Source organism: Myxocyprinus asiaticus, chromosome 35 (assembly GCF_019703515.2).
Source record: "Myxocyprinus asiaticus isolate MX2 ecotype Aquarium Trade chromosome 35, UBuf_Myxa_2, whole genome shotgun sequence".
NCBI lineage: Eukaryota > Metazoa > Chordata > Actinopteri > Cypriniformes > Catostomidae > Myxocyprinus > Myxocyprinus asiaticus.
In genome coordinates, this window is record NC_059378.1 from 4517317 (window position 1) to 4539243 (window position 21927).

At 36.8% G+C, this 21927-nt stretch overlaps 1 protein-coding gene across 1 annotated transcript in view; it reads left to right on the plus strand.

The window, feature by feature from the left end:
• The window catches only part of LOC127426169 (rho guanine nucleotide exchange factor 10-like protein), a 211383-nt gene that overhangs the window by 44913 nt on the left and 144543 nt on the right, over positions 1 to 21927 (plus strand). The window contains exons 12-14 of the mRNA XM_051672771.1: positions 4121 to 4237; positions 4922 to 5014; positions 17260 to 17430. Of these exons, the coding sequence (XP_051528731.1) occupies positions 4121 to 4237; positions 4922 to 5014; positions 17260 to 17430 (381 nt within the window). The remainder of the gene's footprint in view (positions 1 to 4120; positions 4238 to 4921; positions 5015 to 17259; positions 17431 to 21927) is intronic.

Sequence of the window (21927 nt, forward strand, 5' to 3'; positions counted from 1 at the left end):
TGGATGCACTGTATGCTTCGAGCTGTATATATATAAAAGAACTGGCTCATTAGAGTCATTCATTCGGGAATCAAACTAAACTGACATGCTGTATGTTTCGAGCTTTAGATTCAAAAGAACTGGCTCATTACAGTAAATGTTTTTTTTTTTTTTTCATAAATCAGGCTACATTACATTGTATATTTTGAGCTGTAGATAAAAAAGAACCAGCTAATTACAGTAATTTGTTTGGGTATCAGACTACACTGGATGAGCTGTAAGTTTCGAGCTGTAGATTCAAAACAACCAGCTCATAAGAGTCATTCATTTGAGAATTGAACTATATTGACATGCTTTATGTTTCAAGCTGTAGATTCAAAACAACCAGCTCATAAGAGTCATTCATTTGAGAATCAGGCTACACTGGATGCACTTTGTTTCGAGCTGTAGATTCAAAGAACCGGCTCATAAGAGTCATTCATTCAGGAATCGGACTACACTGACATGCTGAATGTTTTGTGCTGTAGATTAAAAAGAACCTGCTAACCAGAGTCGTTCATTCGGGAATTGGACTATACTGATGTGCTGTATGTTTTGCACTGTAGATTTAAAAGAACCAGCTCATTAGAGTAATTTGTTTGGGAATTTGACTACATTGGACACTATAACTATGTTTCCTTCCAAAAAAAACTATATTATTGCAAAAACAATGTGCGAATAAAGCCGTGTTTCCATCCCATTTGTCACTGTGACTCTTTTATTAATAAAATTCAAGTTCAAGTTTGTATTTGACTTATTTGCTCTACAAACTCTATGGAGACTTTTGATTTTCTATACACCGTTAATTCAGAATGACCAGAGCAAAATTTTAGATGGGATGATTGGTCCTCTGGTTTGACTTTTTTGATGCACATCTGTATGTTTGTTGATAATAAAATTGTTTGCCTGTCTGTATCATTTCCTGCCGTACTTGTCGGCCTTAGAGAGCAAGTTTGACAGGGGTTAATGTCTATTTGTGGCTCGTTAATGTCCTCCCCAACTCCTTCGAGCTGTTGCACAGAGCTGTCAGCAGCTCTGTTCAGCTTCAATCAAAGCACTGAATGGATGGCTCCCATTTTGCCTAAACAAAAATACACAGCAGTAATGGAGTGTCGAGGATGTTTTGGTCCCCGAAATTGGAAACAGTGGCGCTTTGCTGCATAAACACCCAGCTAAAATTACTGTTTACTTTTATCCCTTTGCCCTGTAATCATCTATATTTTGCCCTGACCACCAAGATGGCAACAAATCTGTCTCTATAGAAAATATCTTTCAGGATAAAATCCACTGGAGAATGCCATTTAATCAAAGTTGTCTCAACACAGGCAAGTTTCAAGTACTTTAAGAGGATGATTGCATATTGATTTAAATGTGCACTCAGTGATTTTTTTTGCCAATTGCTAAAATTTTAAACAAAGACGTGAAAAGTGTTTTTGAAAAATATGTTTAAAATGATGTACAGTCACATGAGATTAAGATTCTAGTCATATCAGTCTTAGAGAAAAAAGCTTCTTTATTCTACATATGAGCTGTCCCAAATAATGCACTATACACAATGCACCTGCAATAAACACTATTCACTCAGCCATGTAGTGTATGAATTTTCAAAGGGTAGTATTGTGCCAAATTGAACACTTAAATCGTTGTACTACATGGAAGCATTCGCCGTTTAAGAGCTGACGGACGTGACGTTTCAAATACCTGCAATGTGTTGCCGTTAGCTTTAGCGTGTTAGTCAACCTTAGTTCAACACTTGTATCTCAAACAACGTACATATTCGCACAGCGTGGAGTGATGGTAAATCATTCAACTAACATTTGTAAGGTGCTATCTTCATTGAAGTTTCACTAGTTGCTACGTTCTCTGTTATTTCCAATTGGTTTGTCAGACAAGCATTGCAGCCTGGTAACTCCGCCACTTCCTCTACATATGGCAAGCCGAAAGTGTTTAAAGGGGTCATGTCATACTCTTTATAATTTTATTATCTTCCCTGAGGTCCACTGATAATGTTAGTAAAGTTTTGCACCAAAACAGTCATAATTTAGTAATATATGATAATTTTCCACCCTGTCTCTGGCCCTCTGTCTGAAACGCTCTGTGTTGGCCTGAGCACCTCCTTAAAACTTCAATGTAAACGCCCACTGTTATGACTGGCTAACATTGTGCAGCCCCACAGCCATATTTGTAACCCAGTTGGAAGAGAATTAACCAGCTCCACAGCAGTATAAAACTAAATTTCTTGGTTTACACATAACGCACATCCAACACATTGCATCAGAATATATTAAATTGTTCACTTACTTTAACTCCAAAAGCGCCATAAACTATCAAACAGTTATGGCATTTGAAATATTCATGAACGAATCTGTTTACTCACGGTTTTGCGATTGGGTCCAATAGTGTTTTTAATTGCCCCATACTTCAATAACAGTTCCTTTGCAAAGCTTGAATCATATTATGACTGGTTCACAAGCAATCCACAATGATATGAGCTGAAAAAAACATGAAATCCATGCTGATATGAGCCGAAAAACCACAGAATCATAGACCAAAGCACAATGAAGATGCACACACATATAGTATCTTCATGCACTGAAGCCGGGAATGCATCAAAACCATCCAAGACGTCCATCTAGTGCATGTTTACATACACCAACAATTAAAAATAGCACAGATGGGCGAAAGAGCAGTTTGTGCTCAAAATAGCAAGAGGCAGAGCAGCTAAATGAAAGATAATGGCTTCTCTTCAGAGTTGTAACTTGACACCGCGTCTTTTTAAAGTGGTGAAAGATACATGACAACGGTCAAAGATGTCTGTCTAGTGCATCTTTATATACAAAAATAATTCAAAATAGTCCAGATAGGTCCCCTTTGGTGTTTAGGAATAGTTAGGCCACACTAGGCTTGCTTGTCCTGCTCTCTCTCTCCAAGTATGAACTTAAGTTTGTTTGCAAGTGGGTGGGGCCAAGGGTACGATGACGTAAATTAGTTGATGTTTTTTCGCTGTAGATGCGGTCATGACTTAATGGGACACCTAGTGACGTAGGTAAGTTGCAGAAGTAGTGAACAGGCCATTTTTGCAGCTTGGTTTCAATAAATGCTTTTATTGCATTGGGGATTAAGTTTTGAGTTCTAAAATTTACAGTATGTTTTCTTAGTAGAATGACCTCTTATACATATGTCAAAATATCAAAGAAAATTTGATGCTTCATGACATGACCTCTTTAACATTTCACACTCTGTTTTGACAGTTGAAGAAGTGCATCATCCGGGTACTCGTAGTACACTTCTTTTTGTTGCAGTTTCAGTGTTAACTCGCGCTACTTACATTACGAAATGACGTAGAATAGTGCAGAAGTGTGTGGTTTGGAAAGCACCTATATGATGTTGTGTGCAGATTCACGATTGCCGGCATGTTGAGATCATGTGATTAGCAGAAAATTACTGTATTTAACTCAATGCTCCATAATTGGATGCTTTCACTGAAATAATCATGTCTGACTGTAAATAGTGCATTTATTTAATGGTATTGGTAACACAGAACTTTTGCTCTTGTGTGATGCTGAAGGTGTCAGCGCAACATAAAACAATTGCTAAGTGCACTTTAAATATGGATACATACATATATATATATATATATATATATATATATATATATATATATATATATATATATATATTATTATTATTATTATATATATTTTCTTAAATAAAATTACCTACTTGGATAAACTTTTTTAATATATTTACCAATGTATTTTAAAAAAAAAGCAGAATTTAGGAAAACAATATAGGGTGATGTTGCCTGCAGTCTCTGATCTATAGTCAGCTCACTTATATCTCACTTATAGATAAGGTTTTGATTTGGGTAGGATAAACTGAACCTAGACCAGCAGTTTCGAGCAGTCTAGACTATGTGGTAGAAATTGCATTACTGAGAATTTATATTTAAATGCTTGTGTTGCATTTAAAAAAGGTGTGTGTATGCTGTGTACACATCGAGCGCCACTGATAAAACAAACTGTCCATTGTGAATACCATAAACATAATGAACATAACCTTATGAAATATATTTTCTCCAATCAATCCTCTCTCCTCATAGTTCTCCAAGTCCATGGTGCTGGACGTATATAGTGAGTACGTCAATAACTTCACCAATGCCATGGCCCTGATAAAGAAAGCCTGCATGTCTAAACCAGCATTTCTGGAGTTCCTCAAGGTAAGGGCTGATCTTTGTTTCCAATAACTTTTCAAACACTTTTGACAGGTTTTACCTTAAAGAACCTCTGTCTACCTCTCTTTATGGAATAATAACTTGAGAATCTTTTACTCTCTCCCTCTTTTGGACATTAATTTTAGTGGCTCAAATGGGTTAGATTATTTCAGGCAAGCCATTCATATTTGAACACTGAATGTACACTAGTTTTAAGTGTTACTTTTATTTTGTTTCAAATGTAAATGTGAAACTGAGGTTATCTGTGCTTTTAAGGTACATGACACACAAAAAATAAAAAAAATAAAATAAAAAAAATGCATGACAATAATATTTGCTTTAGATGAAATCTGTTCAGTTTCTACAGGTACTCTATACAAAGAATGGTATCTTTAACTCCTGTGAAAGCTTTTGAACGGCACAAATCCTTGTTTTGAAACCGACTGGAGGGCTCTCAAGCACACCTACTCTCTGACAGTGCGCTGTCTAATGACTGCCAAAGTCTGCTGGCAGGAACCGAAGAATCAATAGTATAATGCTAACCTCCACCCACCTCTCTGACTCCCTTGAGTGCCAAGTTTCATCTGCTCTCTATGCGGAAATGACTGTGTTTACCCTTTTCTTTCTCTCAGCCTTTCTCAACGTCCTTGCTTTTCATCAATATTTGGGTGCTTCTCTTTATGTTTGCAGAAAAAGCAGGCATCCAGCATTGACCGCATAACACTCTATGGTCTAATGGTGAAGCCTATTCAGCGTTTTCCTCAGTTCATCCTTCTCCTGCAGGTCAGTATTTCCCCATAAACTCTGTTCTCACAGTGTAGTCATTTAGAGTGCTAGAGGGGCCACGCTCCTTCAAGTGCCTGGAAATTAGTTTCCAAGCAAGTCTATTAGAAACTGAACGACTTAAGGCCATGCAAGGTCATCTGGCAACCTGTTGGCTCACAGTCCCCTGTTCTTCTGGCTCATAGCCATGATACAACATTGGATGAGCACATCATTGAACCCAAGGTCTGATTCTTATACAGAGAACTAGAATAAACCAACACAGTCTCATTAAAACTCAAAATAATTAATATGAGATGGCGAAATCGTAAGATGACTTTTATTACCGTAGACATGGGCGTTGTGGGAAGAAAAATCAGCCCTGGATTTTACATAGAAACCGCCCAAAAGTTGTTGAGTTAGGGAGGGGGTGGGTTGTCGCTGTCCGTTACTGCATATCGCGGCCCCCTTCAACATATCGTGGCGCCATTTTGCGGCCCTCTTCAGCCAGTCGCAGGCTGTTCGGCATAACGCGGTAGCCCGTTTCAGCTTATCGCCGCCTGCTCTGCACCATTTCCCAGCCCACCGGGAAAAGTCCCGCTTCTCCCTATGGCCAGTCCGCCCCTGACCGTAGAGACCAACCAATCAACTAACAGAATTTCAAATGACTCTCAAAAATGTGTTGTTCGTGGCATTTTTATATTAGCTTAAAATTCCATATTTGGATAGTAAAAGGTGATTTGATAATGCACAATAATCATGGTTAGATCAAATCGCAATCAGGTGAATATTTAATATTTGCGACAGGCCTGTTCAAATTCATATAATACAGGTGTGAAATTTTAGCTAGCCTCCTATCCAACACTTTATTTTAAGATAGGAAATGTCAGTGAACACATTGTATTACTCATTTCATATTTATTTAAGCAACACAAATGACTGATTTATGTCAATAACTTGGAACACACTTTACCTGTCTCTTTTCCAAACCCTGATGTTTACTTTTTTCCATGGTACACAAAAGATATTTACCTATTAATATCATGGTTAGGTTTAAAGGTCTGGGTAAGTGGTTACACTTTATGGTTAGGGTTAGGTTAGAGGTTAAACTGAAAATACAATTTTATACCAGACCAGCTTCCAAGATTGTTATTTATCAACATACACGGTTGACATACACAGAATGCTGAAGTAATCTAACTAAAGAGATTCAAATCTGCTTCCGCGCTGTCACATAGAGAGACTGCATTATATTCAGAGTTCATACATACTATTGATGAGGCAGCTGTCTTTGATTTCAGATACTACTGGAAAACTGTACTGGTTCAACTGTGTATTCTTGTGTATGGGTCCCTCTTTTTTACGTGTCTATTAAATCGTTTGACAGTCATTTTATTGTTTGTTTTTAACAACGTTACACAAGCACAATATGCCCTGTGTTTTATACCTTTTTAAAGCAGCATATTGCATTTGACATTGTGACTTGAAGAGGTAAGGGTTAAAGTTATTTCTTCATCCGCAATAATAGGATACAAAGCAATATTTGTTCATTATCCTACTTTGTCTAATTCTGCTGCCTTTATGACTGATCTTTGATATCAATCTTGTCTTACTGTGAATTAAGTCAAATATCCCTCTTGAAAGAAGAATAACACAAAACCCACATAGGTTTTAAAACACTGTTATTTTACTCGATAAGCTTGATAACATTGTGCAAACAGTATATGCTCATTCTATGACTGTCATATAAGTCACAACATGCAAGTTATAACCACTTATATAAACATCTGGACTTGTGTATAATGGAACATCTCCTTATGGTTCAATACGTGTCTACAAACAACATAGAATGGCATTTACAGCCAGTGTGCCCTCATCCACTTTCATTCATTTCTGGCTTTTTTTATTCAGGTTCCATGGTGTTTGTAGATCAGTGGTTATGGACCAATCAGACATCTGAATTTTTTTCCACTTTTCTTGGTGCAAAGGGCAAAATGGCACGTTTACATATTTAAATGAATATCAGATGCTAAATCTACATCAAATTATCGTCCTTACCAGGAATATACTTTAACGTCTGTTGTTGTTTATGCTTGAGGACTTGCTATCAGCTGTTGTCATTGCATAATTAATTAGGTATGTCTGTACAGGTTTTGGGGACTGTTTTGGGGTGTTATTAATTAACATTTAAAGGTTATTGGGGGTTATAGTTATGTTTTAAGTTCCGTTTATGTAGTGTTATGACATTGGGTTTATTTCAAGTTACCATGGGTGAGATTAGTGTTCCTTTGAGTTAGGTGTGATACTGTTTACGTTGAGAGGCTTACACTAAGTTTTTTGGAGCATGAATCAATTGATTCAATAAATAATATAGTAAACAATTCTGTAATTGATTCTATGTTCTGAAATGGCAGCATGGACAACAGGATTTTTAGAATGTGGCTTGCCTTTCTTAAAAAAAAAAAAAAATTAACAAGTGATTGAAAGTCACTGAATTGTTTATTTTAATATGCAGTAATCCAGGGATTTTATTTTTTCTTACTATATTCTGTTGAGGGCCTGACAAATTAGAAAAGTGGCACACTAAATTTATGTAACCCCAAAGTAGGGCTGCAACTAACGATTATTTTGATAATCGATTAATCTTCGATTATTTCTACGATTATTCGATTAATCAGATACAATTTTTATTTTATTTCCTGTATTTTATTAAAATATGTTTTTTTTTTTTTAAACTGATATGATAAAGGGCATAAGGATTTGGTTATATTTACATTACTGAATTCATGATTCTATACTCTAACAAAACTTTCAACAAAGCCTAAATCATGAAAAGTTACGTTTGAATATATTATTATTTTTACCTTCAGGACATATGCGAAACAGTTCCTTTACTTGTAAAACTTAACAAAAAAGGCTCATTGTTAAAGTGTAAAATGGTCCATAGGGCATAGAGTGAGACAAAAAAATCAGCCCAACAGAGGGCAATCTCAGCTTACATGAGCAGTAGAAAACGCACACCTTGACTGCTGAGACTTCAGTCTGATATCCATGAAAGCTGCACAACTGATTACATTGAAACTGAAATCGTGGTATGATGTTGGACAGTTTAATCAAAATGACTGCGCTCCCTTTCTCCATTGCGATAGGTTTGATTGGCGCAGATGCGCGCTTGTTTGCTCATTAGAGTTTAACAGAGACTTGCTTGTGGTAAGAACAAACAATTTTGTGGCTGATTTTGAATTCATAACATGTTTAAATTATAAAACATAGAAAATAGCATTAAAGTGATGCACTGGAGAGAAACAACTCTTGTGCACCAAATCTCAAGTCTCATTTATTTATAAAGCACTTTCGAACTACACTGTAGCACCAAAGTGCTGTACATTGAAAATAAAATATAAAAACAATTATAAACACATCACTCAATAACCAAAACAGTAGGAAATAAAAACTAGCATAAAAAAGACAACACACAGAGTCCATTAAGCAAGGGCGTAGATTCCAGGGTGGATGGGGGAGGTAACCCCCCCCCCCCAATAATCAAAACAAGCAAGTACAACCCCCCCAATGGAAACATGTAAATGCTTCACGCTGCAACCCCCCCCCCCCCCCCCCAAATCTACGCCCTTGCCATCAAGTATTTTAAAGCCAATGAAAACAAAACAATTTTAAACGCGATTTAAAAATAGAAATAGAAGTGGAGGATCTAATCTCAAGAGTTAGACCCTTCCACAACCTCAGACCAGCAACTGAAAAAGCCCGATCCCCTTTTAGCTTTAATTGTGATCTGGGAACAGTCAGTAGTAATTGATTGGCGGATCTTAATGATCTACATGAATAACGCAAACGTAGAAGCTCAGTGATGTAACCAGGGGCCGTACCATGAATAACTTTAAAAACAAATAACAGGACCTTGTATTGGGTTCTATACTGTACCGGTAACCAATGTAGTGAAGCCAATACTGGTGAAATATGGTCCCTCCTCTTAGTATTTGTGAGCAGCCTAGCAGCTGCATTTTGGACTAGCTGCAAATTTGACATAGATGAATGACTAGTCCCCAAGTAAAGGGCATTGCAGTAGTCGAGGCGGGAAGAAATAAAAGCATGTATAACTTTCTACAGATCGCTGAATGATAAAATTTATTTCATTTTGGCAATGGCTCTTAGTTGATAAAAACAACCTTTCACAACAGCCTTAATCTGTTTGTCAAATTTTAGTGCTGAATCAAAAACAACACCCAGATTTTTCACTTGGCTTTGCAGATTAGCAGCCCATGGCCCTGAGCCATTGGTAATATCTGCACCACCTACATCAGAAAATGATCTCCATTTTTTTTATAATTTAACTGGAGAAGATTTTGACCCAGCCAACCTTTAACCACTTCTAAACATAACAACAACAAATTAAAGGAACTATTCACTCCAGGCTGCAGGGGGAGATAGATTTGAGTGTCATCTGTGTAGAAGTGGTAAGATATACCATATTTCTTAAAAATCATGCCAAGGGGTAGCATATACAAAGAAAAGAAAATCGGACCTAAGATAGATCCCTGAGGAACACCATAGGCAATGGGTGCTAAGGAAGAAGAAAAATCTCCAAACCTTACCGAAAAGGATCTACCTTCAAGGTAAGATATAAACCATCTTAAAACTGTACCTTGTAACCCCACAGCATACCTTAGATGACTAATAAGAATTTGATGATCAACACTGAGGTCCAACAAAATTAAAGCAGCATGATTACCTGAGTCACCAATTTGTAACAAATCATTTGCTACCCTTAACAGAGCTGACTCAGTACTGTGACCAGCCCTAAATCCAGATTGAAACTTTCCAAGACATTGTACTGAGTTAAAAAAGACTTAAGCTGAGATAAAACTACTTTCTCCAAAATCTTGGAAAGACTTGACAGCTTAGAGATCGTCCAATAATTCTTCAGATCCAAAGGATTAAAACTTGGCTTCTTCAAAAGAGGCTGAACAATTGCTTGCTTAAAGCAAAGTGGAATCACACCATCAACAAGACTACTATTGATGATAGACATGATGCTAGGGCTAATGATACATACCATCTCCTTGAAGGCACACAGGAACAACATCACAGGGGCAAGTAGAAGGCTTCAGATGAGAAATAATATATTTTACTTCTGAGAGAGACACAAGGTGAAACTGATCCAAAACTCATCACTAACAGTCACTATCACTGGATCAGGGTCATAAACTGGAGGAGGAAAACTAATTTCCTTTATTTTATCAACAACAAATGTATCCAAATATCCACAGAGGGGTTTAAATCAAGTCTCTCTGGGTTCAGTAATCTATTAATGGCGTTGAACAACACTCTGGGAGAGATAGAGTTTAAAGAAATGATACAGGTGCATCTCAATAAATTAGAATGTCATGGAAAAATTCATTTATTTCAGTAATTCAACTCAAATTGTGAAACTCGTGTATTAAATAAATTCAATGCACACAGACTGAAGTAGTTTAAGTCTTTGGTTCTTTTAATTGTGATGATTTTGGCTCACATTTAACAAAAACCCACCAATTCACTATCTCAAAAAATTAGAATACATCATAAGACCAATAAAAAAAACATTTTTAGTGAATTGTTGGCCTTCTGGAAAGTATGTTCATTTACTGTATATGTACTCAATACTTGGTAGGGGCTCCTATTGCTTTAATTACTGCCTCAATTCAGCGTGGCATGGAGGTGATCAGTTTGTGGCACTGCTGAGGTGGTATGGAAGCCCAGGTTTCTTTGACAGTGGCCTTCAGCTCATCTGCATTTTTTGGTCTCTTGTTTCTCATTTTCCTCTTGACATAACCCATAGATTCTCTATGGGGTTCAGGTCTGGTGAGTTTGCTGGCCAGTCAAGCACACCAACACCATGGTCATTTAACCAACTTTTGGTGCTTTTGGCAGTGTGGGCAGGTGCCAAATCCTGCTGGAAAATGAAATCAGCATCTTTAAAAAGCTGGTCAGCAGAAGGTAGCATGAAGTGCTCCAAAATTTCTTGGTAAACGGGTGCAGTGACTCTGGTTTTCAAAAAACACAATGGACCAACACCAGCAGATGACATTGCATCCCAAATCATCACAGACTGTGGAAACTTAACACTGGACTTCAAGCAACTTGGGCTATGAGCTTCTCCACCCTTCCTCCAGACTCTAGGACCTTGGTTTCCAAATGAAATACAAAACTTGCTCTCATCTGAAAAGAGGACTTTGGAACACTGGGCAACAGTCCAGTTCTTCTTCTCCTTAGCCCAGGTAAGACGCCTCTGACGTTGTCTGTGGTTCAGGAGTGGCTTAACAAGAGGAATACGACAACTGTAGCCAAATTCCTTGACATGTCTATGTGTGGTGGCTCTTGATGCCTTGACCCCAGCCTCAGTCCATTCCTTGTGAAGTGTACCCAAATTCTTGAATCGATTTTGCTTGACAATCATAAGGCTGCGGTTCTCTTGGTTGGTTGTGCATCTTTTTCTTCCACATTTTTTCCTTCCACTCAACTTTCTGTTAACATGCTTGGATACAGCACTCTGTGAACAGCCAGCTGTTTCCACGACATTCTAATTTATTGAGATGCACCTGTATTAGAAATAAAATTTGCTATTGCATCCTTCACAACCTTTTGATATTTCAACAAACTCTCCCTCATAAGTTGATGTGAAACATGCAATTCATCTTTTTTCCACCTCCGTTGAGCCTTTATACACTCCTGTCTGAACAGCACGAGTAGCATTCTCTAACCACGGTTGACCTCTAACTTTGTTCTTGACATTTTTATATGGAGCAATAACATCCAACATCCAACATCCAAATATTTGAATTTGAGTTAAACACAGTAACCAGCTCATCAGGACCTGCCCTAAAAGAGGGAGACTAAATAAATAACGCAAAGGAGGAGGCTAAAAAAGCATCTGTAAAAGCCGTAGATGAAGTGATCAGTCAAGACCAATAAGCAGAAGGCTAAGTGCTAGATAATCCACAGTTCAAAGTGGCAATAAAAATCACAGGCATATGATCAGACAAACAGTAATTACATATTTTAACATTACAAATTTGAGGACCTAAAGATAAAACCAGATCCAACGTGTGACCCTGCTCATGAGTAGGGCCTGTGACAAACTGAGTGTAATTAAGAGAATCTATTAAATCTAAAAACTGTGATACCAAAGGTTTTTCAGGACAACAAACATGAATGTTAAAATCTCCCACAATTAAAATATTATCTGAGATAGAAATAAGATATGACAAAGTCAGGGAATTCTATAATAAAATCTTTGCTATACTTGGGAGGTCTATATACACAACCACACACATCACAGTGTTCTGTAAGTCAAGCATCATTAATTGGGCTTCAAAACTTTGATAGTTTATAGACGGTAAAAGCCGACACTTGAAACAGTGTTTGAAAACTGTGGCAATTCCCCCACCCGACCAACAGCTCTGGGGGTGCTAAAAAAGTCCAGCTGGGGAAAGTTCAACAAGGGGGCTAATTCACCATCATTAAGCCACAAGCACTCTGTCAACACACCTGATGCAGAAACTGTTCCACATTAAACTGTATGCTTATTATGATCTTCTTTGTAGTGTTTATAAAGTGCTTTCGTGCGCTGAATAACTTGGGTCGTGTTTTTTCCACTCCAACTAATAAAAGTCGTACATTTTTGTATGAGCCAATCAATGATTTCTTACGATTGCACCTTGTACTACTTCTCATGAGATCAGGTCGGAATAAACCACAAACTTGCTTGAATAAATGCAAATAAATAAACACTGCACTGTTCCTTCATGCCCATTCATGTCTACGCATGCACGTCACGTGCCGAAATGTCAGAGCGACATCAGGATCTACTTCAGAAATATCACACTGACCTCCTCAGCCAGCAGGTCTCAGATGACAGTGAAATGTCATGAATTCACCACTCTTCCACCGCAGGACTTTTCGCTCCATCTTGCTATTTCTCTTGCCCCGCCTTCACTTATTTTCGTTTTGGTGGACAAAGAACGAGCATGGAATTCTGAGCTGAACTTTCCCATGTGGGAAGATCTGCGACACTTCATTTCATACCTCAGTAGGCATCGATTACGCATGAATTTTGATAGAATAGTTATGAATGTGAATAAGTAATATTCCTGAAGCTCAGACTTTAGAGTAGCCTAACACATTAGACGAATCAAGATGAATAGACTGGCTGAGACTTCTCTCTTATCTGTTTTCTCTTTCTTTTGTGGCCTAAATCATGCAAAAATAGTTGGCATCTTTTTCAGTGTTAAAATACTTTGTTGTATCCCATCTTAATATGCAGAGTCAACTTTAAGTAAGCCATTTTACCATTTTTTTTTTAGCATTAGGACCAGCCTGACATAGTAACACAGACATTACACACTTCACCTTTAAAGGAACAGTTCATTCAAAAATAATTTGCTCACCCGTATGTCATTCCAACTAATCCCAAGTATTATTTTATCTCCTCCGTGAAACACAAAAGGAGATGTCCGAGCTTCTCTTTTTCATACAGTAAAAGTGGGTGGTGATTTACACTGCCAAGCTCCACAAAGCACAACAAAGCATCTTTAAAAGTAGTCCATATGACTTGTGTGCTATATTGCAAGTCTTCTGAGGCCATGTGGTAAATTTAGGTAATTATTCACTGATAATCTTCCCATATGCCACAGCTCTCAAATCCTATTTCTGTTGGCGTTCAATTCAAAACATTCAACACTTCACATTTGGTCACATGACTCTAAGAACCAATGTCGTTTACTGTCAATTATATCACATTTGGCACCATTTTTAATTGAACACAAGTGCAATCACACAAGATTATCAGTGAATAACAATTTAAATTTTGGCCTGTTCCTCACAAAAAGCATGGCTTCAGAAAGCTTGGAATATAGGCGCACACATAAATGACCTTCCACTTTCCATGTATGGAAAAGAGCATCTCCATTTGTGTTCCATGGAACAAATAAAAAATACACAAGATTTGAACACTGTGAGGGTGAGTAAATGATCACAGAATTGTCATTTTCCTGAGACCTTCTCCTTTAAAAGGTGTCATAAATACATATTCATGTTTGCATAATTGAAAATGTTGGGTTGTTGACACTGTCTGTGCACTCTTGCTCTCTCTCTCTCTCTCTCTCTCTCTCTCTCTCTCAGAGAGGGCTCATCAATGATTGTTATTTCAGTGGCACAGCTCTGTTATAATGATTCCCAGAGGGCTGAACATGCTCATCTCCAGAAAGTGAGATGGTACTGTTAGTCTGACCCTCTCTACTTGCTGTTGAGTGGGTGTAAAGGTACCGGCTTCAAATGAATAGTAATAGTTCTATAGTACATCACAATGGCAAATGTGTTCTCTGTGCTGCAGAGGTGCACTCATTGCACTCTGGCATTAGCTTCCTCAAATGATTTTGCAGGCTCTCTTTTGCTCCCTTTCATTTGGTTTATATTCTTTATCATCTAATTGCCATTTCAACCTTTTCCTCACATTCTTATTACCTGATTCTCTCTTTCTACCCATAACCTACCACTCCCCATGTCTCTCTCATTTGACATTTTTTCAGTTTTTGTGTTCTGCTTTGGCACGACACAAACTGTACATTTGCATTGCTGCGTACAATGAGTTTGCATTGTGCTATGCAAAATATGATACAAATAAATAATTCTAAAGAGGTTAATTCCCCTAAATTAGCTCACAATACTTACTCTCTTGTTGTTCCAAACCTAATGTTATGCTAAATTTTAGCCTCAGTCACCATTCACTTTTATTGCATCTTTATTTATTTTTTTTTTAATTTACTTTTTTGTGAAAAGTGACTGAGGGTAAGATTCTGCACATAATCTCCCTTTGTTTTCCACGGAAGAAAGAAATTCATACGGGTTTGGAACAAAATGAAGCTGAGTAAATAATGGCAGATTTTTCATTTTTGGGTGAACTGTCCCTTTAACAAACAAAATAAAATTTCAATAGTACAATATAAAATTTAAATAAAGTGAAATAAAGTAACAGTTCAAAGTAAACTAAGGCCATGCCACACTAATACGTTATTGTTTGAAAGCAGTTTAATTTTGCTATGTTTAAGCCTCTCATCCACACTACAACAGGGTTTTCCTCCACCAAAAATATAACTTTTAGATAACGCTCTCTATTACTGCGTACTTTGGAAAACGGTGACATTAGGAAATAGAAACTTGTTGTCATTTTTTAAGTTTAAAAGGATTATTGTGGATGTATCCTAAAAGTAAACTTAATTGAACAAGTAATTAAGAAAGATAAATGTTATGTTGCATTGCTGTACCTACAACAATATCCACCGGCCTTGCTGTGTGGAAATAAAAAACTTCAGTAACACTTTCTACGAATGCCATATTTATAATGCATTGTAAAGGCATTATACATGCATTATACTGAATTCATAATGTCTCATAAAACACCTTATAATAAGTTACAACTTCACATAAATAAGTATAACTACAGTTATGATATATTATAAGACTTCCCCTACACATAGCTATACTTTAGAGTACAGTATAATGCATTATTATAACATAAGCTACATCCAATTTTAACGCAGCAGAAGCTAATAAAGTTAAAGTGATTTTTAAAGTGCTGTAAGTGATTTTTTTTCATGGAAAGGTAAACCAAAAATTCTCCTACACCCTGAGAGATATTACTGAAATAAGTGTTGTAAAATATCTCACCTGTCTCTGTGACTGCTGTAGACTCTGTAAACCGCAAACAAAAATGTGTCTGCAGACTGCAGACAAAGACGCTTTCGACCTGTCAATCATTTTGCTCATTCTCATAGTGTTGTAGTTGCAGCGAATTATTGAGGTATAATGCCATTTTTAAGCCATGTTTTCCATAACAGTTGTCAGTTGAGGGCACTATTTTGCTGCTGTTGTTTTTAACAACCGTTTCTTCACAATGTCGGTCTCAATAAAGCTCATTTGGTATCTTTGGTGTGCAGGGTTTTGGAAAGAGGGGGCGTGGCTAAATCAACAGCTCAGTCTCGTGCAAGTTAAAACAGCTAAAATCGCTTACAGCACCTTTAATCGTATTATTGCTGTCATGCAAAAGCAGCATAGTGTAAACAGTCAAAAGGCTTTATGACGATATCATATTATAAGTGGTCTTGGTCACACTTTATATTAGGTTACTTAAAGGAGGCAAGGTGGCCTTAACTACTATGTACTAACATTTAATACATACAAGACTATGATTTTACTGTGTAATTACATGTTGTTCTGCAAAATTCCCACAATTATTGCTACTGAAGTTGAGGTATGGGTAGGTTTAGGAGTAAAGGTAGGGTTAGGGTTAGGATTAGGGGTTAGAGTTAGGTTTTGGGGTAAGGGTTGGGTTAGGGGTAGATTTAACAGTGTAACTACAAATGTAATTAAATGCAAGTACTTTAAATGTAATTATAATGCAACAACATGTATGTACATAATAAGTACATTGTATCAGATGATTAAGTACATAGTAGTTAAGGCCACCTTGCCTCCTTTAATTTACAAAAGCAATATCTTCTTATAAACAGCCATAACATAAACTTGTATCATACAATACATTACAAGTCAAAGTTATATAATGGAATTTATTTACAGTATAAAATTTGTCTCCAAATAAGATGCACAAACATTAAAGTTTATTGAATAGAGTCTAGTATAAAATCAGTTTGATTTTTTTATTCTCGGATGTGTTTACACACAAGAAGATTGGCTACATGTGTGATCAACATAAAAAAAAAATTCTGATATATTTTAAACTTGTAGCTTTTGACATTGATTTTGTCACTTTACCTAAGGCATACCTATTATATACAGTATATATAAATATATATATATATATATATATATATATATATATATATAATACATTATAACTTCTGCCGATACAATTGGATGTTGCTTGTGTTTTAATGCATCATACTCTAAGGTAAAACTATGAATAGTTAAATATTACAATGCATAATTTTTGTGGTTACAATTATTTATGAGAAGTTATAACATATTATGAGGTGTATTAAATACATTACTAATGCATTATAATGCATTTACAGTGCATTATAATTATGAGCTTCATAGAAAGTGTTACCAAAAATTCTATTCTATTCTGTTCTATTCTATTCTACTCTATTATATTCAAAGATGAAGAATAAGACATGAGTGTGCATAAATTTAGTCTAGTTTTATTTGCCTGTTCCTGGGCTTTATGTCTCTCTCCGTCTCGCTCTCTTTAGGACATGCTGAAGAACACTCCCACTGGCCATGTGGACAGGCTGCCCTTGCAGTTGGCTCTGACTGAATTGGAGACCCTTGCTGAGAAACTGAATGAGCAGAAAAGGGTGGCTGATCAAATCACTGAGACGCAGCAGCTGGCTCGCTGTGTCAGTGACCGCTCTCTCAGCAAGGTGAGAAACACACACACACACACACACACACACACACACACACACACACACACACACACACACACACACACACACACACACACACAAACACATTTTAAATATTTATTTATATCCACTTGACATAGAAATACAAAAAGGACATAAATAGTTCAGATGCATGTTTGCAAGAAACTTTGCAGGTTTCACATGTCAGTATTCAGTCAATAGCATCAAGGATAGAAATAACAATGCCGCCTCCACACACTGTGACAATCAAGGCTGATAAAGAACAGTATCTGGCCAGATGTTTGGCCTTCCTTTTGGACATACCTGTGACCTGTAACCCCCTCACTATAAGCCTGTGAGCTTGACCTAGACTCCCAAAAATAAAGATTAAGAGTTGACACTTATACCCAATGTTGTTAATACACTGAACAAGTGGTTAATATTTTAACATTTTAGTGAAAAAGACCTCCTCTAGACTATGGTCAAACACACACCCCACTTCCTGTACAAATACTCTCTGTTGCATCTCATTTACAATGATGACATCTGGGGTATTTGCTGTTAAGTTTGAGAATACATCAGGATTTTTACATCAGTGTATTTATTGAGTGAGAAACTGAGTGATCAACTGAAGAGAGACGTGCCAATTTCCCGTGCAATTTCAGTCCAGTCCAGTGGAGCTTTTGCTGCTGTTTGTGCAAGTCTAAAAGATGTCTGCGTGCATTAGTCTCTGGAAGCTGGTGCAATGTTCCATTTTGGCTCACTGTTGCCCTGATAGAAGCCAATGGGTCAGTTAGTTATCAATTCCTCTGAGACTTTCAATGTCTCAGAGGAGGACCGTTTCCACTCCAAACTAACACCTGTCCAGCAGCAAAAATCATTCAGGTCAGGCCAATCAGACCAGACTCCAAAGCCAGCAGAATGTGTTTCTAGTTTACCACTTGGTTTCCTCTTAAATCACAAAAAGGTGGAATCGGGTTCTCTAGCAAGTGGGACTTTGCGCTGCTTAAGGTCTAAAAACAGTGATGCTCTTGCAAGTTCACGTACAGTTTTGTCATCACTGTTTGGCATATTCAGCAGATGCAATAGCCTTGAGGTGATGTAACTCCATTCAAAATTAGGTACTCCCAAGCCACCTTCCTGTTGACTGTGGAAAATGATGTCACGTGTAGTATGTGTGTTGAGGCCAATCCACTTTCTTACTACCTGCACAGTCTTATCATTCATAGCATGGAGTTGTTTTCTTGGAATGTGGACGTTTGCAAAGAGATGGCGTATTTTTGACAGTGCTACCTGACTTATTGCTTCCAGTTTCATTGTGAGTGGCAGCGGGGATGAATCAATCAGGTCTAATCGCATAGAGTATTCTGCTATTATTTCATCTGTTCCTTCCACTCACTTCTTCAACACACAGACACACACACACACACACACAAACACACACACATGTTGTTGCGGCTATCCTTATGAGGACTCTCCATAGACATAATGATTTTTATACTGTACGAACTATAGATTCTATCCCCTAACCCTACTCCTAAACCTAACCCTCACCAAAAACTTTCTGCATTTTTAGTTTAATATGTTTTTTTAGTGATTTGAATTATGGGGACAATAGAAATGTCCTCATAAACCACATTTATAGCATAATACCTTTGTAATTACCAGTTTGTAACCTAAAAAAAGTTCTCATAAAATTCTCTTATCATTTCCTCACCCTCATACCATCCCAGATGTGTATGTACTTTATTTCTTCTGCAGAACAGAAACTAAGAATATTTTCTTTGAAGCTCCCAAATGCACATACAGGTAGCATAAAAGTAATCCATAAGACTCCAGTGGCAATCTAATCAGTTTTGGGTGAGAACATACCAAAATGTAACTCAATTTTCACTATAAATATTGACATCAGCAGTCTCCTTGGCAATCATGATTTCAAGCTCGATTACACTTCCTAGCACCATCTAGTGCTCCACGCATGCGTCAAGCACAAGGAAGTTTAATCAAGGTTCAAATCATGATCGTAAATAGAAACTGCAATGGCAAGATGTACAGTAACAAAAATTAGTTACATTTTGGTCTGTTTTCACCCAAAACCAATTGGATCACTTCAGAAGACATGGATTAAACCACTGAAGCCTTTTGTGCTGCCTTTATGTGCATTTTGAAGCTTCAAAGTTTTGGACCCCATTCACTGGCATTGTGTTTTTTTTTTTTTTTTTTTTTTTTTTTTTTGTGTGTGTTCAGCAGAAGGATGGCATGAGGGTGTGTAAATAATGAGAGACTTTTCATTTGTATGAAAGGTTCGGCAGCTGTAACATGAACCAGAAATGTGACTATATTACAGATATATGCTGATTTAAATGAGAAATAAATGACATTTAGATCAATTGTATCATGCTTATTTATAAGCATGATTATTTATGGTAATATTGATGAATCACTAGGTTAAATAGAGAGAAAGATGAACTTTAATAAGGTTATAATGAACTAAACCAAAACTAGATAATTAATTTAAAGCATGTAATGGACATTAAACAACAAAATACAATACATGATTGCCCCTTAGTAACGTACATTTTTTTTGTCACATTTACTTCATGGAACATAAACAGAATATGGGAAATGCATATCATTACTCACAGAAGATGATCCTGATTCAAACAAGCCCCAAAACAATATAACACGATGCATAGATTAAACAAATCGTCACAGAGCGATGTGACATGCTAACTTTGCTACAACAATAACTATTCTGGTCACACACACACACTTTGGACTGTCTAACAAGGAAAGAAGCTGCAGAGAAGCTACTTTAAAGCAGTGGTTCTCAATTCCAGACCTGGATATTTGGACATTTGCCACTGAACATTTTGGATGTCTCTCTTATTTAACACACCTAGTTCAGGTCTTGGAGCCTCTACTAACAAGCCAATGTGTTGAATCAGGAGTGTTAAATAAAGGAGACATCCAAAAAGTGCAGTGGTCTGGCTCTTGATTCAGTACCCAGAATTAATATTGGACGTCGATATCAAACTTGTTTATTGTGCAAAAGTTAACAAAAATGTCCTTAATCATAAATCATTGAAAGTGATTAATATTACCTTTCTTTTTCCTTTTCCTAAAGAATTTAAGAGTGAATTAGCATGATGTAATTGTTGATCAAATTGTCAGTGTCTAAATTATAATCATTACATTATAATTACATTATAATTACACATTTATTACACATCTAAACTCCCTCTGTGCTCAAAAGGCCACTGTATGTCCCCATATGCCTGAAAAAGTGCCTTGAAACAGCCTGTAAAATACCCTTACATTAGCTGACCCTGAAAACAACCAACCCATCTCCCATTACCCCTGCAATGTATTTTTTTTTTTTTTTTTTTCAGAATCATCAGCGAGCAATGATGGTCTATTAACACACTATAGCACCGGCTGAATACATGGCAGGGGTGTTTCTATTCCATTACCATGCTCATATCACAGCCCAGCTGCTGCAATTCTGAACAAATGCTTTTCTGAATAACAGGAATTAGAGAGTAAATGAGACACTTAATTGGAAAGTCTAAGTTGCTTTCTGTCTCTCTTGCTTGGTTCACCTGCTTTTTCTCTTTATCTGACTATCACTGTGTCTCCCGCCTTCCTCCACTGCAGTCATTTGTCTCATTTTCATTCTTGGTCTGCATCTCTCACACTCTCCCTCTCTCTCTTCCTTCTAATGTTAGACTCTTTCTCTTTGGCTATTTTTGGAATAGCGAAGTACCTTTCTACTCTTTTAATTTATGCAGTATATAGTATGTATTAAATGTTGACTGATTAATCGACATGTTAATCACTGTTTATGGATAAATGCATGATTATGCACAGGATGTACAAAAAAAGAAAGCATAGCCATTATTGAACATTTATTTATTTAAACTTTATTGATTGAGTTCATGTTGGTTTTGATAGTATCCCTAGAGAAAACGAAGAAATTACGTTTTAATAATACTGGATTACCGTAAAACTCGACATTTATGACAAGTGATCACTAATTATCTACTGTTGATGAAGTATTGCTCATATTTGTTATATGACAGTGTTTACTTTAGCATGTTTATATTGTAATTAGGGCTGTCGATTTAATGCGTTAATTAAGTGTGATTAATTATATAATAAATAATGCGTTAAAAAAAATTATGCAATTAATCATGTCCCCGGACCATAATAAGGAACATTCCTGAGCAATTCAAGCTTGACGTACCACCTGTTTTCTCCAGGGGGCAGTAAGCGGAACTTCAGCTGTTTAGGCAATGCACAGCTTATACAGAGAACAAACCAACCCTTCAGCAGACAGCACAACACGAGGACGCGGACTTGCATTTAAAACACAGCTAGATGGAGCACAAATCCGAAGGCAGGGATCTCAACCAAAGTGAGACACTCCAAAAGTTTTGTCTGTTGCAGGTGTAAATTGAAAATCCCTTATATTAAATCTAGGACTGATTGACAAATTAAACTGCAAAATGG